General features: G+C 35.2%; 1 protein-coding gene across 1 annotated transcript in view; it reads right to left on the bottom strand.

Moving 5' to 3' along the window:
- The window catches only part of DPY19L1 (dpy-19 like C-mannosyltransferase 1), a 130,778-nt gene that overhangs the window by 27,417 nt on the left and 82,909 nt on the right, over window positions 1-20,452 (bottom strand). Inside the window, exons 10-15 of the mRNA XM_007958244.2 lie at window positions 19,217-19,276; window positions 18,585-18,665; window positions 14,161-14,262; window positions 5,757-5,828; window positions 3,959-4,008; window positions 2,361-2,412 (exon numbers count right to left, since the gene is read on the bottom strand). Coding sequence (XP_007956435.2) covers window positions 2,361-2,412; window positions 3,959-4,008; window positions 5,757-5,828; window positions 14,161-14,262; window positions 18,585-18,665; window positions 19,217-19,276 — 417 coding nt within the window. The remainder of the gene's footprint in view (window positions 1-2,360; window positions 2,413-3,958; window positions 4,009-5,756; window positions 5,829-14,160; window positions 14,263-18,584; window positions 18,666-19,216; window positions 19,277-20,452) is intronic.

Here is a 20,452-nt window from a genome sequence, read left to right as displayed (position 1 = left end):
TATCTCACTCCTCTCCCCTACAGAAGAGTCCCATCACAGCAATGAGGACAACTTAGAATGAGAATCCAATGATGTCACTTCCTTACTTAAAATCCATTCCAGTAGGTTGCCTTTGCAATGAGAATAAATTCCAAACTCCTCACCATGGTTACACATGCTGGTCCCCACTTCTCACCCTCAGAACCCACATCCTACCACTCTTCCTCTTCCTGACCACTATGTTCCAATCACACTAGATTAATTCCATTCCTTACAACAGCAGAGATGCCTAGGACTATCTTGTCTTTAGTCCCATTTCTCTCTATTCCATTTCCTCTTTTATTTTCTCATAGAAAACAAAATTCTCATTTATCGGTTTAGCTGATTAGCATCTGCCTCTCCCTACTAAAATGAAGGCTTTACCAATAAAGGACACAAATCCACCTCTCCATCCACTCAAAACACTGAAAAATCCTGGGGATAAATCAATAAACAAAGTGGGAAAAATTCTTGCCCTCACAAAACTCACATGTATGTGAAAGGAGACAAACAGAAAGCAAATAAACAAGCACACACTTTGTCACATGGTGCTAAGTGTTGTGGAGAAAAGTGAAGCTGGTAAAAGATACCAAGAATGTTGGGTGATGGGGAAGGCATATACTAATCGGTGTGGCCCCCGATCAAGTGACATTTGTGCAAGATCTGAGGGAGATGAGTGAGAGCCCTGAGAATTCTGTGGGAAAGAGAATTTTAGGCAGAGGGAACAGAAAATGCAAAAGGAGGATTAACCACAAGGAGAATATGATTAGACAGGAGATAGATGAGGGCAGTCCAGAGATAAGGGCAATCCAGAGATGACAAGGAATCAGAAGATGCAGGGCGCTGGAGATTATGATAAGGGCTGTAACTTTACTCTGAGTGATTTGGAAAACTATTTTGATGGAAGAGTGACATGATCTGACTTCTGTTTTCAATGGATCACTTCACTGCTGTATAGAGGACAGACTCAGGGAGAGAGGCTATAGGCAGACAAAGGTTACAAACAGAACCTTCTTACGGCAATCCAGGAGAGAGGGTTTGATAAGGATGAGGATGGAGGAGGTAAGTGGTAGATTATGGATATGTTTCTGACTGGTGAAAGTGCGTAGATGGATGGGCTATAGGGTATGAGAGAAAGAGCAGAGTCAAGAATGATGTCAAGATTTTTGAGCTGAGCAAACAGGAAAATGCAGTTGGTGTAAGAAATTGGGAAGATGCAAGAGAGGCATATCGGCAGAGGGTGTACAATCAGAGGTTCAATTTTGTAAAATTTGAGATTCCCATAAGATATCTAAGCAGAGATGACAAATAAGCAGATAAGCATGTAAATGTGAAGGTCCAAAGAGAGGTCTGGGCAAGAGATAGAAATATGAGTTGATAATATATCTTCTCTATCATTAATCTGTTGTCATGGAGTCAATTCCAACTAATAATCACCCTACAGAACAAAGTAGAACTGTCCCACAGGGTTTCCAAAGATGCAAATCTTTATAGAAGCAGACTGCTTCATCTTCCTTCTGCAGAGGGGCTGACAGGTTTGAACCATCAAGCTTCTGGTTAGCAGCCAAATGCCTTAACCACTATACATACCACCAAGGATCCTTACTAACTGGCATAAGTCCCAAATAAAGGGGATACTGATACTCTTATCTGGGTAATTTTTTAAATACGTCACCTGATCTTTCTCTTTTCTTTTTCCATTGACCTATATCAATGTGTCACTCCTTTCAAAAACAAAAGCTCTGATTCTATCTGAATTGAACCACAAGAAGGGCACTGATTTTCTATAATTATTTCTAGAGTCGACTTATTCTTGAAGGGACTGCTTTGCTTCTGTGAAAAGTCCCACCTTTGTCCCCCAGAGTTACATACTATAGCTCTGTACCTTTTTATCCCCTTCCCAAGGTTTTCAGCCCTTTTCTTTGCCTCAAATGAAGAGAAATTTTGGCACTATATACTAGAACCATTGCCCTGCCCCTGGCCCTCAAGTCCAATGTTTCAGTTATAAGCAAGGACCTACGTGAATTCAATAATAATCACCCTTGAAAAAGCCCCCACAAAAAAATGAAAGAATTAAAATATCTTTCATTGCATCCTCTTATCTTACATTCTTAACAGTTACGGGTTTTAGCCTTCCAGATGCCTTTTATGCACAAATAAACATATACAATCTCAATATTTTAAACAACTGTATAGTTATATTAGGTATGTTTTGTGATTTTTTTAAAATTCAATAATGTGTAACAGAAATATTCCATAAAGATGGCTTAGCATTTCACTGATTGAATAATAATTAAACAAATCCCTTACTAATGAGTATTTTGCTTGTTCTCATTTTTCACATGACAAACGATACCACAGCGATCATCTTTGACATTATCTCTGTGAGCACTCCTATTGGATACATTTACATTGGTGGAATGGGTGGATTAAAGGGCAGACCAACTACATTCTGCTAGGTACTGTCAAACTACCCTATTTCCTCCCACCCTAGTAAACACTGGATATAATATCTAATCTTTATAAATTTGATAAATAAAAAAGTTTTCATTCAATATGATTTTTTTAATTGTAGAATTGAGCACCTTTCCATGTGTCTATTAGTGATATGTATGTCTTCACTCATTTGACTACTTTTTTACTATGTGTGTGACCCTGGGTATATATTGTTGAAGTGAATAGAAATGACCCCTCCCCTCAGGAGATATAGTCAACACATCAGTAAATGTAAATTATGACAAATGCTGAGAGGGAAAGGAACAGGATATGATCTGGAGAACAGCAAGGAAGGGAACATTACTCTGAAATGATGGTCAAGAAAAGCTTCTTGAAGAAGGTGACATTTAAGCTATAGAATAAGAGAGTTATTTGTGCATAAAGCCAGACTATGGGTAGAGAGATAAAATAATGGTTATATAGAATAATCCTTGCAAAATTCTAGAGGCGGGATACCATTTTCCACAGCTAAAGAACAGAAACAAGGACCATGGGACATGCATATGGTTGGGAAGAGAAAAGGTGAACTTGTTCTCTGAAATGCCTCTTCATGTTCTTCACTCATTTTTCTAATGGATTTTCAGCAGTTTGGTTATTGATTTGTAGGAATTTTTATATAACATATATTAATCCTTTGTCATACTTTACAAATATTTTCAACTTGAAAATATTTGAATTTTGACAAAATATTGACAATTTGAATTTGTCCTCCCCCACCCCAACAATGCTTACTATATCTTTTACCAAAAAAAAAATTTTGTGTATCAGGTCAACTTATCAATCTTTTCTTTTAGTTTATAGGTTTTATGTCATCTATCTTAATATACAATTATAAAAATACACTTCTGGGATTTCATTTTTTCATATATATATTTAAATGTTTGCTCCATCTGGAATTTATTTTGTGTGAAAATTAAGGTCTGGATCTGCTTTATATTTGCTGCCCTTATCTAAAAAAAGGCAGTCCATTGGTCCTTAAATCAGTCAAAAGATAATATATGTTCCCTGCTGAACTAAAGAATGAAGCTGTATCCTGTAAGTGTAGACTATGCATAAGACCACTCTCAGATTGTACTGGATGAGACTGGGATATGAATTAGTGAGGTACTGTGCTCTGTAGAGACACGGTATAATGAGAAAAGCAAAGAAGGGGAATGACAATCAAAAACATCAATTTTTACACAGGGAAGAGGTAACTATGGGGAAAAGAACTGTTACACTGTCGGGAATTGCAGTCAATGTCATGAGACAAAATGTGCATAAACTGCCGTACAGAAAATGGATTTGCTCTGCAAAATTTCCCCCAAATCACAATAACAATTTATTAAAAAATCAATTTTTAAATGCTGAGTGCACAACATGTAACTATGAAATAAATGCTTTGTAAATACCTATTTAATAGATCAAAAGAAGAGTAAATAAAGATTAACAGCAGCATATTTACCTTATATGTGTTTGTTGTTTAGCTAAGGCACCCCACATATCACTAATAATCTGTAAACAGATTTTAAAACACTTCAGAATAGCAGTTTTGGGAAATATAACACTTTAACTAAAACAAACTTTAAAACTTCTAATTAGAAATATGAGATAGATGGAGATAGGAGATAACTCAAAAAATACCTATAACAATATAATTTTATAGTGTTTGATCATATCTAATTTAATACCCACCAACCCAGTAAGGTAGATTTTTTCATCTTCTTTGCAAATAAGCAAATGGGCTCAAATGGATTAAATGCTCTCCCTGAAGGTGAACAACCACCAAGAAGCATTGCTGAGTCCTAAAACCAGGTTTCCAGCTTCAAATTCATATTCAGCACTCCTTCCGCTATGCCAAGGTTGCTTAATTACATACACAAAACTGGAAAATTGGTTCAGAAACTGATAATCATAGCTGTAAGCATTTGAAATACACTTACTACAGTTTCCTATGTAGCAGGCACTGAGAGGTCCTCTAATCTGAAATCTTATGCACAGTATGGCTATTCTCTACAACATTTCTACAGGTTTTAATCCAGCCCTTGAAAGAACCATCCAGCCGCTGCTACTTGAATCTTCAATATTTTCCTAATCAGTCCTTCCCAACTCTGGACAGCTCTGGTCAGAAGTCCTACCTCCTGGAACTGGCCATATCTCTACTTAAGGAGTAAGAATGTGTATAATCCTATCTTCAAGTGACAGGCTTTCAAAAGTGTGAAAATAATTATCCTCTTTCCATTGGAGTCTTTTCTTCTTTAAACCAAACATCCTACCTTCTTGAATCTATCTCTAGCCATCCAGGTGGCTTCTTCTACATACATTCTAGATTTCAATGCCTAATGTTTGAGTAGCTACACACGCAGATAAAGCATGCAAACATGCAAAGAAAGGGCAGGCCCTGCCATGCAGGTAGAACGAACTAGATATGTGCTGATTTGAGTTGAAATTGCTGTGGGAATACAATATGGAGGGTAATGTGCCAACTCTGGCTCTTGTTCTCCCCTTGCTTTTATTTTTTAAAAATAATTTATCTTTTGTTGTTATTGAGAATACGCATAGCATAATCCCTTTGCTTTTTAATGAACAAAATATGAGGCTGGTAATAACTCTTCTGATTTTCCAATTCTGCCATCTATTAAAATCGAGGTGATAATATCTATCTACTTTAAAGGACTGTTATTGAATAACCAACTGAAATAACACAGGTGAAAAGATTTTGGAAAAGTACAAAGCACAGTACACATATATAACATGAATGAAAATTCTACAAATACATGATATTGGTTAACATACCAGTGGATACTGTATAAATCATAATACAAATCACTTAGAAATATATATTTTAAATATTTAAAGAAACAGTAATTTTAAAAAAGAATTTTTTTCAAAAAAGATAAAAAGAAAAAACAATATATAAACATTAAAAACAAGTCAGTAATGATTTATTTATTCAGGAAAAAAAAGCTTTATCGGGGAGAATATGATCTCTATGTTTCTTTCAAAATAAGGCCACTATCAAAACCTGAGCCATCCTTTCACTGTATCTATTTTATCCTGACAGATAGCAGACTATTTCAAAGGCTTGTAATTGTAGATCAAAGCTATGAGTAAAAAAAAAAAAATAAAAATACAGAATATGTTTAATAAAACCCATGTTTAATTATATCAGATTAACATTTAGCTAAATGTAAGTGCATGTAACTATGCAAAAATAAGAAGATGTTTTATTACAAGGAAGAGCTCAGATGTGATAAACATACCTTCCTAACAATTGCAATAAACACAACAAGAACCACAGGAAGCAGCAATGTCTTCGTATACCTCAATGGAGTCTGAAATTCACAAACATGTTTTGTTAGAAGAAAATGTTATTTTAGACAAACAAAATTTCATTTAAAATAACAAGCCAAGTGAATTTTAAAAAGTATAGGTAGAGAAATAGGAGCATTCATCCAACTAGGGTCTAATCTACCTACTTTCTCCTACCACAGGAAAGGAGGTACTTTCCAGAGAAACAAACTTCCCTAGGACAGTGAATTAAAAATACTAACAAATATAGTTCCCAAACATGTATGAAATATGATTGGAGGGATGACTGTTCACATTTTGCACAAGACTTGCCTAACTAGAGAACATGGCTGAATATTAATCTAAGGTCAGTAGAGCTCCTTTAATAAGACTTTCCTATACATTTTGTGGGGAATAAAAATCTTACCCATGATACACACACACACACACACACACACACACACACAATGACCAGTATTTACAAGATTAACAAAACACATTTTATTTAGTAACATAATTGTAGAAAAATATTTTTAGTAACAGAGCTCCACAACATTGCAGTCCTCTGCTCCTCTCAGTAGTTTTTTTAGGTCAGTCTTAAAAATTTGGGGCTTCAAATTTCTAAACTCTCATTTATTTCCTTTCTCCTAACATCTCTCACAAATAAATGCACATTATTAAATCAAATACTAAATATTTTTGTGATAGTTGGAGCTGTGTGTCAACTTGGCTGGACCCCAGTTCTGTGTGATTGTTCCCAGGATGGGATCAGATGACTGTGTTCTGAGTGGCCAATCTGCCCAAGGGGAGTTTCCCTAGGGGTGTGGCCTGCTTCCAGGATATCCAGGGACATTCTGGGAAGAGAGACATTCTTTTGTGGATCGGGATCCTGGTGTGCTGACTACAACCTTCCATGAGTGAGCAGCCCACCGCTCGGCCTGGAGATCTTGGATTCATCTTTCGTTGGAGTCAACAACCAGTGTACTGCCTGCCAGCCTCGAATTTCTCGGCCCCCTGCAGTTGCGGAAGCTAAGGCTGCCTCCACCCAATGTTTCCTCCAGGGACTTTGGACTTGCCGACTTCTATATGTTTGTGAGCCATTTTCCTAAGATAGATTTCTCTCTCTCTCTCTCTCTATAAGCTTTGCTGGTTTTTGTTTATCTAGAGAACCCAGTCTAACACAATTTTCTTTCTAAATATTGTCATAAAGAGAAATCTAATCTCAATCACATTAAAAATATCAGTTCTTAATTCTACAAAGTATACAGTAAGGAGCATTTACTGATTTTCTGACTCATTACACTGATTTTCTGGCTTACTATTCCATACTGTTGCTACAGTTTCTATGTGTCATCGAGCTGATTCTGATTAACAGTGACCTCATGTGACAGAGTAGAAATGTCTATGGAATTGTAAGCAATACTATAATCTTTATTGGAGAGGATCACCAGGTCTTCCTCCAGCAGAGCCGCTGAGTGGGTTTGAGCTGATCAACCTTTCAGTCAACAGCCAAGCGCTTGCTTACCCATTGTACCATCAGGAATCCTTAAAGCTAGTAGCTAAAAATAGACTCTTTAAATAATATTATTCTTCCCTAAACTCTCTCATTGTGTTAGCTAAAAAGACAGGACATAAAGAAAAGACCAAAAAGGATGTCAGAAGAGAGTCTGAAACTTGCTCTTAAACAAAGAGTAGCTAATGTGAATGGAAAGAGAGATGAAGTAAAGAACACTGAACAGATTTCAAAAGGTGGGTTAAAAGGAAAAAAAAAAGTAAAGTATCATTACGAAATGTGCGAAGACCTGGAGTTAGAAAACTACAAGAGAAGAACATGCCAGATGTTTCTCAAGCTGAAAGAACTGAAGAAAAAATTAAAGCTGCGAAGTGTAATACTGAATGATTCTATGGGAAAATATTGAATGTTGCAGGAAGCACCAAAAGAAGACTGAAGGAAAACACAGAGTCATAGTACCAAAAAGAACTGGTCAATTTCAAGAGGTAGCATATGATCAAAAACCCATGATACTGAAGGAAGAAATTCAACCTGTACTGAGGCACTGGTGAAAAAAAAAAAGGCTCCAGGAATTGATGGAATATCAATTGAGATGTTTCAGATAACAATGTAACGTTAAGAAATTTGGAAGAAAGCTACCGGGTCAACTGACCGGATCCCTCACCACCCCCAAAAAAATCAAACCAAACTCACTGCCATCGAGTTGGATCCAACTCATAACAACCTCTCCTTAGGTTTCTGAGGCAGTATCACTATGAAAGTAGATTGCCTAATCCTTCTTCTGAGGAGTGGCTGCAGGGTTTGAAACACCAGCCTTCTGGTTAGCAGTCAAATGCCTTAGGCATTGCACCACCAGAGCTCCTAACTGACTGAAGATTTCCATATTGTCTCCATTCTAAAGAAAAGTGATCCAATAGAATGCAAAAATTAATTGAATAATAACATTAATATCACAAACAAGTAAAATCTTCCTGAAGATAATTTAAAAAACAAACAAACAAACAAAAATGGTTATAGCAGTACATCAACAGGGAACTGCTAGAAATTGAAATTGGATTTGGAAGAGGATGTGGAATGAGGGATATCACTGCTGATATGTGAGGGATCTTAGCTGAAAGCAGAGAATACCAGAAAGATGTTTATCTCTATTTCATTGACTATGCAAAGGCACTCAACTGTGTGGATCTTAACAAATTATGGATAACATTGCAAAATGGGAATTCAGTAACACTTATTTATACTCATGCAGAACATGTACACAGACCAAGAGGCAGCTGTATGAACAGAACAAGGGCATACTGCATGCTTCAATATCAGGAAAGATGTTTATAAGGATTGTATCCTTTCACCATACTTACTTATTCAATGTGTATAAGGATCTCTGGTGGCACAGTGCGTAAGACATTTGACTGTTAACCAAAAGGCTGGTGGTTCAAACCCACCAGGTGCTCCTTGGAAGGAAGATGGGGAAATCTTCTGTAAAGACTTATCACCTTGGAAACCCAATGGGAGTCGCTATGAGTCAGAATCGAATTGACGGCAGTGGGTTTATTTAATCTGTATGCTAAACAAATCATCTCAGAAGATGGACTACATGAAGAAGAACATGGCATCAGGAGTAGAGGAAGATTCATTCATAACCTGTGATATGCAGATAGATGACAAATCCTTGTTTGCTAAAAGTGAAGAGGACTTGAAGCACTTACTGATAAACATAAAGAACACAAAAATCCTCACAACTAGACCAATAGGCCACATGATAAACAGAGAAAATACTGAGGTTGCCAATGATTTAATTTTACTTGGATCCACAATCAACGCCCATGGAAGCAACTGTCCAGAACTCAAAAGATACTGTGATGGGCAAATCTGCTGAAAAAACCTCTTTAAAGTGTTAAAATGCAAAGATGTTACTTTGAGAACTAAGCCATAGTATTTTCTATTGCTTCATATGCATGTGAAAGCTGCACAATCAATAAGGCAGATCAAAGAAGAATTAATGCATTTGAATTATAATGTCGGCAAAGAACAGTGAATATAACCATGGACTGCATGAAGAATTAACAAATCTGTCTTAGAGGGAGCACAGCCAAGAAATTCCTTCAAAGCAAGGATGGTGAGACTTTGTCTCACATACTCTGGACATGTTATCAGGAGGGATTAGTCCCTAGAGAAAGACATCTTGCTGGTAAGGGAGATGGTCAGCAAGACAGAGGAAAACCCTCAAAGAGATGGACTGATAACACAGTGCGTGGCTGCAACAATGGGCTCAAACATCGTAAAGACCATGCGGGTGAAGCAGCACCAGGCTGTTCTGTTGTACATTGGGCTGCTATGAGTCGGAACTGACTTGACAGCACTTAACAAGAACAACAAACTCCATTGTTGTTGGCTGCTGTCAAGTCATTTTTGACTTACAGTGATCTCTTATTACAGAATCGATCTGCCCCACAGTTTTCTAGGCTGTAATCTTTATGGCAGAAGATTGTCAGGACTTTCTCTTGCACTCCAAACCAAACCAAACCAAACTCACTGCCGTGGAGTCAGATCCAACTCACAGCAACCCCTCCTTGGGTTTCCGAGGCAGAATCACTACAGAAGTAGATTGCCCAATCTTCCTTCTGAGTAGTGTCTAGTGGGTTTGAACCACCAGCCTTCTGGTTAGCAGTCAAATGCCTTAGGCACTGTGCCACCAGAGATCCTTCCTCTCGTACTAGGTAACCTTCTGTTTAACAGTTCAGCACTTAACCACTGCAGCATCAGGGCTCTTTAGTCCATATTAGATGTGTAATCTTGATAATTTGTTTTAAAAATTGCAAATTTCATACAAAAGTCCATTAAAGAGAGAAGCTTTAGATTTTCCTTTTACTATTTACCTTTATAAATACTTGCATAGTACTTAATATTAAAATTATAATCCTGTTTGGTAAATTTTCAATTATGGCTGAACTTAAGCAAAACAAAAATGTAAATAAAACTATTTTATCATTTAAGTAATCAAATTTTTTTTCCATTAACAAATAGTAATAAACATAAGAACAATGTAAGATAGGTATGTGCCTAAAATTTGAACGTCAAAACTGGTTGAAATATTTAACAAAAGTGTTCGAAAAAAAATTTTTAATTATGCTAAAAAAACTTTTGAAATGTGTATTTTAATATTTGTGTTTGACAGAAAATCAGATTAACATTAGACTTAGACAGCAATACCTTAGGGCAGATAATGGAGTAACTTATTTAAGATACTGAAGGAAAGCACATGAGCCAAAGATTTTCTATCTCACTGAACTGAACTTTGTATATAAAAACTATAGGTAAGCTATTTTGAACATGTAAACAATGCACAAATTATTGTTCCCATGAGCCCTTCCTGAGGAATCCACTGGAGAGCACCACACAACCGAGAATGGCAGAAGCTTCAACTTCAAAACTGGTACTGAGTGTTGAAAACAAAAAAGAAATTACCCACAAAATTATGACAAAGTAATAGGGATAAAGGTGACAGAATAGTATGAGTGGTTCTATGTGCAAGCAATGAAGCTACAACGGAACTATTAAAACATGGGGGAAGAAGAGCAAAGTATACAAGAAGTACAGTGATCTCGATGACTATTAAAAAAAAATGTTGCTGTCATATAGACTTCAACTCACAGTGACCCCACCCCATCTGTGTCAGAGCAGAACTGGGCTCCACAGCATTTTCAATGGCTGATTTTTTGGAAACTGATGGCCATGCCTTTCTTCTGAGGTGCTTATGAGTGGACATGAACCTAAAACCGTTCAGTTAGTAGTGAAGTGCAGGGATTCCCTCATTGATTATAGTATTGTAATAAACTAGAATGAGGTGGGAAGTAGGAATGGGGCAAAAGTTTTTTAGGTAAGTTCAGTACTATTCTCAGTAGGAAGATGACAAAAAGAGACTAAGGATATTATAAAACCAAACAAACAAACAAACAAACAAACAAACCCATTGCCGTGGAGTCAGATCCGACTCACAGTGACCCATCTTTGGATTTCCGAGTATTACTACAGAAGTAGATTGCCCAACCTTCCTTCTGAGGAGTGGTTGGTGGGTTTGAACTGCCAGCCTTCTGGTTAGCAGTCAAGTGTCTTAGGCACTACGCTACCAGAGCTCCCAAGGATATTATATAAAGGTATTAATAAAGAGCAACAATGGGCTCAAGCATAGCAAGGATTGTGAGGAGGGTGAAGGGCCAGGCAGTGTATCGTTCTGTTGTTCACAGGGTCGCTATGAGTTGGCACCAACTCAATGGCACCTAACAATAACAAAGAAGTAACGTTTAGAACAAAATTATGAAACTTCTTAAATACTAAAAGATACACCAGAGAGAGTACTGTATTTTTTTTCACAAATAAAGCACGCACATAAATAACACATCCACACATATGATGTACATAAAGCGCCTAGGAAAATAATACTCAAGAAGTTTGTGCACCTAGCAAAACCATATAACACGTGTTATTTGCATAAAGGTATGGTATAAGCACATCAGAGAACAGGCAAAGGAAACAAATCAGACAGTGAAAGACAAGTGTATGTGTTCCATTAAAATTAAAAATTCTTTTATCATTTCTTAAAAACTGTTAATAATGTTCTTCTAAGCTTGAAAGTTATACATGCTTACTGTAAAAGCTTTAGAAAATGCAGAAAAAATAAAGATGACAAATAATTTCACATTTAAACATTCATCACCATTTCCTCTCCAACAGACTATTAATATTAACAGCCTTTGGTGATTTCTACCTGGTGGGATTTTTTTTTGAGGGGAAGGGGTTGAGAGTCCTTGATATCTTTGCATTCATTTGGACAAGTTTCTATTATAATTACATTAATCCCTAGTTTCTTTTGTTATATTTATGGTAAGAATTATTCCAGATAGTCATTCATCTTTAAATTTTTAAAATACTTAATGTACAGATGTTTTAAGATACATGAAGACAAACCTACTAATAATTCTTATATGAGCTCTTCCACTAGTATTACAACCAATCAGATATTAAGCCCATTCAGAGATGAAGTTAATATTCACTCAAATGTCTTTCAAATTTATTTTTCAGGCTTCATTTTTTTTAAACAAGTTAATTAATTGCAAAGAAGCCTGGTACATAATGTGATACAAGACTTTAAGCTAACGCCCCATCATAGGATTCATAAAATAAAACATCTTTTCTCCATTTATCTGTGATGCTTTCTTCATTCCATATCAAGAATATACACAGACACAACAGTAAGAACATACACATGGGTCTACCCCATGTTACCTATTTTCTGCCATAAAAATATTCTTGTCTTGGTATCTCTGTACTTTAAATATTGCTATTTTCATATATGAAAGGGAAAGATACTTCTCACTGGTTTACCTTCTATTAATAAAATTATTAAAATATATGATCAATGTAGAAAACTTTAGAAAACACAACTTACCAAAAAAAGTTAATCATCAATTATCTCTTCATCTAAAAACTGTTAAAGTTTTGCTTTCTTACCCTTTGTGTGCATTAATTGTACTTAAGTGAAATCAAACCATTTGTTACTCTATTACATGTATTAATTATCTTTCTATATCAGTACTACATGATGTTAAACTGTCCCCCTTTCCTACTGTACTGAAACATCGAAAAGGTGTACTCCCTAAACTGGAACTGTACTGTCCCTACAACACAGTTGCTATGAAGATGCCTGGACACGTGGGGCATCATGAGCTTCATCATGTTCTTCAAATCACCAAAGTCATGCTATACCTCAATAAACAACCTCCTCCATCATGTCTCTGATGGCTAAAACTCTCAGGTGGTACTGGCATTTACAATATCCTCAATAATGTTAAAGGCCTTTCACTAAGTCCTAATCATTCCTACACCTTTTATTAGCCATCATGTGTCAAAACCATTTGCCAGAACACAAAATAAATGAAGACCGATAGGTCACTGGCATAAACAGTACATCTGCAGGAGACATTCAACTCAGAATAACTTGTAGCTGAGAGTCTGCCGTGTGACTCAGTAGCATCCACTAGTCTGTGGACGTTGGGATCGCTCTCAGTGGGCTGGTGGGGGAGAATGAATATGTCTGCAGAGTATCGTGGGCCAGTTTAATATATACACATCTTTGAACAGTTTTACAAATTATATGTCATAATAAACCAGGGCACATGCAAGGTGTTAAAAAAGCCACAAATGCCTGTTGAATCAAACTAGCTCATAAAGTACTGCCAAATAATTTTATGTAAAAATCATTAAAATATCAAAGCACTTTCCTATGTATTACCTCATCTTGTCTGGACAATTTTTGCAGCACACTATTAGAAACTAGTAAACTATGACCCCAAAAATAAGGATCTCTTGTTCAAGAACATAAAAGAATATTCCAGGCTTCTGTCTCAAAGTCCACTAAACTACTCTTTGGTTTCCCTATAGACATCTAAGTACAGTTTTAGAAAGAAAAGTATTGTAATGAAAAAGTTGTACTCAATCATATTTTTAAAGTGATGACATTACTCAATCAAACAACAACAAAATAAGTGGCAATGTAAGAGCTGAGAACTTGGCTAAATTAATGCCTGTCTTTGAAAAGCGGCAACTTCCTCTGCCTTCACTCATCCGAGAACTACTGCAGCCACAACGCATGCTTCTAAGTTATCAAAATGAGAAAACGCTGTACATTTCAGGGAGTTGTACTAATGTAAATAGGAACATTTTCCTCTAAGCTTCCAGATTTTCCTATTCTCTCAAAGTGAGATAACAGTACACAGAGGAAAGAGTCTGAAATTAGAGGAGCATCTCTCATGAAAAATGAATAGATCTCAAAACATAAGGAAAGAAAAGTAGAAATCACATCTTACCTCCTTTTCCATAAAGTCAAACTCCGCTGCACAGGTGTACAATAAAGTATCAAAATCCTTGTAACTGAAGAATTTTGATGTTAATAAGTTGCCAATGTGAGCCTAGTAGGATATTGAATGAGGTACCATTACATTAAACCTACATTGTAATAACGCATATCTTAATGTGATCTAAAAATAGTTTTCACTACAACATAAACCCACTGTTGTCATACAGATGATGCTTTTGCTCAAAATTAAAGTGCCGTACCCTCCAACTTCACAGTTCTCCTTGTCAGCAGAAGAAGCTGACAAGTAATAGCTCTGACACCATGCTACCCTCCATACTTGGATTTTTAAACCTGGTGAAATGTACTATAAATCATCTCTCAGGAGGCAAAGGGTTGGTAACACATACAGACTTCATCAATCACATAGGGACAAAGGGTTACATAGTAAAGTAATAGAAATATTAATTCTGATTTCTAAAGAGGAGCCTGGAAAAACTTCTGGAAAATGATGGAAATGAATAGAACTTGGAATAAATGTTCATTTTGATTGAAATCAGTTTTATGCAATTCTTCATATTTCACCAAGTGCTCTCACTTATGTCACACCATTTACTTCCTATATGAAGCCCTGTGGAATTATTCTTATTTTCAAACTGAGAAAACTATGGCTCATAGACATAAAATATTTGCCAAATTTTCAAATTTATTATTGTCTAAAAATCAAGGACCAAAGGAAAGAAGGGAAATGATATCTAACACAAATCGTAATTAAAACTTCAAATGGTATCTACAGGAAGTGGGAGGACAGGGGTGGTGGGAATTGAAAAGTGGTAGGAATGTGAAGAATTCTAAAATACATTCTCTTGGTGAGGGAAGAAACATATTTTGACAACTTTAAGGAATTAATTGTTGTTGTTATGTGCCGTCGATCGGCCCCGACTCATACACATAACAACAACAATCAATTCCTTAAAGTTGTCAAAATAGAATGTACAATTTTTCAAATAGTTTAAGAAAACTATCCAATGAAAATGGAAAAAAAAATCTAAAGAGCAAGAAAATAGTTGGAAATTTTCAAAAATATGGTAAAAATAAGTTCCAATATAATTAATAATTACCATCTATGTAAGGAACTTAAATTCACTAAAGGACAGATGCTCAAATTCTTATTAAGGGAGAAAAAATGTATATTACACTGTCTCTGGGTGGTGCACATGGTTAAGAGCTTGAACCCACCCAGAGGTGCCCTGGAAGAAAGCTCTGGTGATGTTTCCAAAAGGTCGTGCAGCTCTACTCTGCACACATGGGTCACCATAAGTTCAGAATCAACTCAATAGGAACTGTTTTGTTTTGGTTTTGAATTACAAGTTGTTTACAGAAACACACTTTTGATTCAATAACACAAATAATTTGAAAGTAAAAGGATGGAAAAAGTATACCATGCAAACAGTAACCATAAGAGTTAGGAGATACATACATTATATATATACACCAGGGCCATCAAAAGTGCTATAGAAACAGTTACATCCAAATTAGAAATAATTATGTTATTTCTATTTCAATGTTATAAATTTCTGTAAATATTAATACATTATATATATATATATATATACACATACATACACATACACACACACACATATACATGTATCAATGTATCTCCTAACTCTTAGGTTTACACATTATGGTAATATGTATATACACATATTGACATCAGACAACAGAGATTTTACAACAAGAAATGTTACTAGAAGAAGAAACTTCATAATGACAAAAGGATCAATTCATAAAGAAGATGTGACAATTATAAATGTATATACACCTAATACCAGAGCTTGAAAAGAAATCAAGCAAAAAGTGACAGAAAGAAAAACTGAAAATTTAGCAATTATATTAGAGATTTTAGTAGCCTGTTCTCAATAATTGATACAACAGCTATAGAAAAGTTCAGTAAGGGTATCAAAGCCTTGAAAAAACAGTATAAACAAATTTGATCTTAGTGACATTTATAGAACAGTAGAAAACTTTTTTTTTCCACACACACACGAAATACTCTCTAGGACAGATGATATGGTAAGCTATGAAAAGTTCTTAATTTAAAAAAAAAAAAAATTGTATGTTCTCCAAACACAATGCAATCAAATTAGAAATCAAAAAACAAAGTAATCTGGAAAATACCCCCAAAATTTGGAGATTAAATAGCACACATAAATAAAATAGATTTACAGGCAAATTAGAAAATAGTTTGAACTGAGTGAAAATGAAAACAAAATATAACAAAACTGATGAGCTACAGCTAAAGCATTACTGAGAGATAAATGTAGAACATTCAACATTTGTAATAGAAAAGTCACAAGTAAGTAATCTAAGATTTTTTAAAAGCAAAAAAAAAAGACAAGCCCATGATCTGAAAGGTTACACTGAAAGAGCAACTGATTTTCAAAGTCATTTTTTAAAGCCCCCAGAATTCATTGCTACCAGAGCTCGGAAGGAAGATGGGGCAAACATACAGTAAAATTTGCCAAGTTGAAATATTTTAGCCATCGTTTTTGGCTCATCATGCTTTGACCCAAGAAGAGTATTGAAAGGGGCAGGGATGGGAAATTAAGGGTATACTGAAAACTGTTCTGATTTTCCCAACAGAACTGGGTGGAAAATGCTTCTGAGGCTCTGAGTGGCCTTGAGATTCTCTTCTTTTGACCAATGTCTAAATTAAGAGATTATAAACTAACATGCTTGGATCAATGTTACAAATTTCTGTAAATATTAAAGTTACAACTAAACTACTTCTTATTTGGATGTAACTGTTTCTATAGCACTTTTGATGGCCCTGGTGACGTTGGTCACTTAGAGCTACTCTATACCTTAACTGGTTTGTCTTCTTTGGTAAGGAGGCAGGTTCCATAAATGTGTGACTTGGGCTATTTCAACTTCTCTTTCTGCTCTCTGCATCCTGGATGATTCAACCTCCTTTCAGCTCTCATCTTAATAGTTCCTTCAAGAAGACTTTCCTGTGTATTCCTGTGGCACTCTGTACTTATTTTTATCATTACATTGTATGATAATTGCTAGGAATTGTTTCTGTCTCCCACCAGACCACATCTGGTCCAGCTTTATATCTCTAGCATGCATTCCACTGACAGTGCATAGCAGTTACATAATGAATAGAAGAATAAATAAAAACATTTTAGACTCTTAATACCCTTAAAAAATCTCTCCAGTGGTTGAAGACCACCCATATAATAGCCCAAATGTCTTTTTTTTTTTTCTAAGCAGAAAAGCCCCTTGTTCATATGAAAGCCTATGTAAGTGTCCAATATATAAGAGATTATAGCAAAGCTGCTCAGGGTGAAAGATGGGCTAGCAGTGGGTAGTGGACAAGAGAGATCCCACGCAAAAGTCCTGGGAAGTCCTAGGACTCCACAGAACCCAGTTTCAAAACCACAGCTTTAATCAATTACAGAAAGAGGAATATTAGCCAATAAAAATAACTGCAGGAAGCAATTTACTTTACTCTCTTCATGTTGGTGGTTGTATTGCTTTGTTTTTAAATTAAATGTTTGACAGCCTCCTGACTTAGAATGTGTTGATTAAACAATTAAAACAAAATAGGCAAAGCAACTATCAATATGAAGAATACTTAAAATTACAAAGGAAAATTCTCATTTTCTTTCATATATAACTACCAAAAAAAAGAAAAAATATATATATCTGAATAAGACTGATTTGGATTAAACTGGCAAAAACTGAAGCCTTCTTGAGTTCCTATTACCTATAAAGGCTTCCTTCTGAGGAGTGGCTGGTGGGTTTGAACTGCCAGCCTTCTAGTTAGCAGTCAAGTGCCTAAGGCACTATGCTACCAGAGCTCGGAAGAAAGATGGGCAATCTACTTCCGTAGTGATACTGCCCCAGAAACCCAAGGAGGGGTTGCTATGAGTCGGGTCCCACTCGACGGCACATAACAACAACATAAAGGCTTATAAATAAACCTTATAGAAGCATTAGACAGAAAATTAGGGGATAATGGGATTATAATATGATCTACAGTTTAAGAAGTTCTGAAAATGGCACCTTTTTATTTCCTTTTTCAAAAGTGAGTTATGAGGAAGCCAGATAAAAATGGCTGCGTATTCTTTAAAATTTGGGCTTAAATTTCTAGACTTTTCTTGCTTTAAATTTTTAAAATTTTGTGATATAAAAGGGTCAGTAAAAGAATTACATCAAGAAAGTAGTTTTGGAGAAAAGTGACTATACTTATAGTCACATTTACATCATATTTAAATAGATAAAATAACAAGGAGACAGACTTCCTCCTAGAAGTTGCTTTAAACAGTAATGGTTTAAATAGCTTCAGTGAGTCATATTTGAGTCATTCATTCTTAGCCTGTTTGATTCTTTCTCAGGTCTTTCAAGTAGAAGCAAAAATGCACTTACATCATCTGCAATACCAAAGATTTTAGATGTCAAATACTTGAGCAGTACAGTTCCAAATAACCAAAAACATCCTTGGATAATCTACAAAAGAAAGTAAGGAAAAAACAAAAATAAGTTGGTATTTCCATTGTTTGAGCCATTTCATAGACATAGCCTAGGAACAAAAAAAATAAATGCTTTAATCATGCCTGAAATAACTAACTCTCAATTCAAGAGAAAGTGTCAAAAATGTATCTTAAAATAAAGACTGTTGCTCCAATACTAATGGGCAATAACTAAAAATAAAAATATAAACATAGAATCTTATTCTCAAATTAATATATATTTATAGAAGATTTATATAGTGATACAGTTATATTTCTCTTTCACTAACAGTTTCTTATCCATACACTGCTCCTCAAAAGAAACATCAGTAATAAAATAAATAAAACTGTAATTTTTTTAACTACCTACTGAATATTAGTTTTACCTTGCTTCATAACAAAGGCAATCTGACACATTAAAATTGAGCCTCACTATAAAACTCTTACATCCCCTGTAATACATAGACCATGTTCTTAAAAAGTAAACATTGTATCTACTGATATATTTTAGAGAAAGAAAACTTATGTATTGAATAGATTGATTCTTACCCATAAACTAAGTTCAGATACATTTATTTTCAGCAAATGTGGTTTCATTGCCAGCACAGCCTGTATAAAGAAAATAACAGAATATATAGTTAATACATGTAGACATAAATTCAAATACCAAAAACTACTTTAAATAATAAGACTCTAAAGAATCTAAAATTCAGCATTCTGTACATTTTCCATGTATCATCAATGCTAATGTCTATGTTTTCTGATTTTAAGAAACAGCCATATTATACCCAGAGTAGAATAGGTGAGTGATTTTTCCAAGCTGGAATCAGAATCACCATATATAAATTCTATGACTAATTTTATATATCTGATTTTTAGCTAAGAAATCAATTAGACAGCTTTCAATTAAACATAAGATTTTTCTGAAGCTGAAAATATTGACTCAGAATAAAACTACAAATGAGATTTTAATGGATCAACTATACTTCTCTCTGTCAAATCATAAGTCTTTCTAGCAAATTGCCAAGCATATTACTTATAGCGTCCAAATCGACTTCAAAATTGGCAAAAATACTGCCAGAGATCAAAATATTAATACTTGAACTGAAATAAAATATTTCTGAACATCTGAGAAAACAAAACAAGGTATGACTCAGGTCTCAACATTATAACTAAATATATGCAAATGTATGTTTATTACTAAATATACATAAACATATTATATTCTCTAACTATTGTTAATTCATGCCAAGGTCTCAAGTGCCTAGCAGGGTACCTGACACATTTTAAAGTGATGAACTGAAATGAAGAGAAATTTTCTACACAAAGTACTTAGAATACATTTTATTCATATGCAATATTCAATTCAATGGATCTCCTACACACAGGTACCTAGAGTCATGTACTTTCTCATGGGAAATAGCAATACTTCCTTTGTACATATATAAAATACACAAGTGATTATACTCCCTCAGGAGCTCTGGTGGTACAATGGTTAAAGTATTCAGCTGCTAACCTAAAAGGTCAGAGGTTTGAACTCAGCAACTGCTCTGCAGGAGAAAAATAAGGCAGTCTGCTTCCATAAAGATGTACAACTTTGGAAACAATATGAGCAGGTCTACTCTGTCCTAGAGGGTCACTGAGTCAGAACCAACTGGACAACAGTGAGTTTGGATTTTTATATTATCACATTTCCCCACTAAGAACAGAGTTTGTTGATTTTTAAGAACTATACTTACTAATCCCAAACCAAGCCAGCTAATGCTTTCTCGTTTGAGGTTTTTA

Source organism: Orycteropus afer, unplaced genomic scaffold (genome assembly GCF_000298275.1).
Source record: "Orycteropus afer afer isolate SDZICR_OR568_19922 unplaced genomic scaffold, OryAfe1.0 scaffold00893, whole genome shotgun sequence".
Taxonomy (NCBI): Eukaryota; Metazoa; Chordata; class Mammalia; order Tubulidentata; family Orycteropodidae; genus Orycteropus; species Orycteropus afer.
This window is presented reverse-complemented; position numbering and strand designations above follow the sequence as displayed.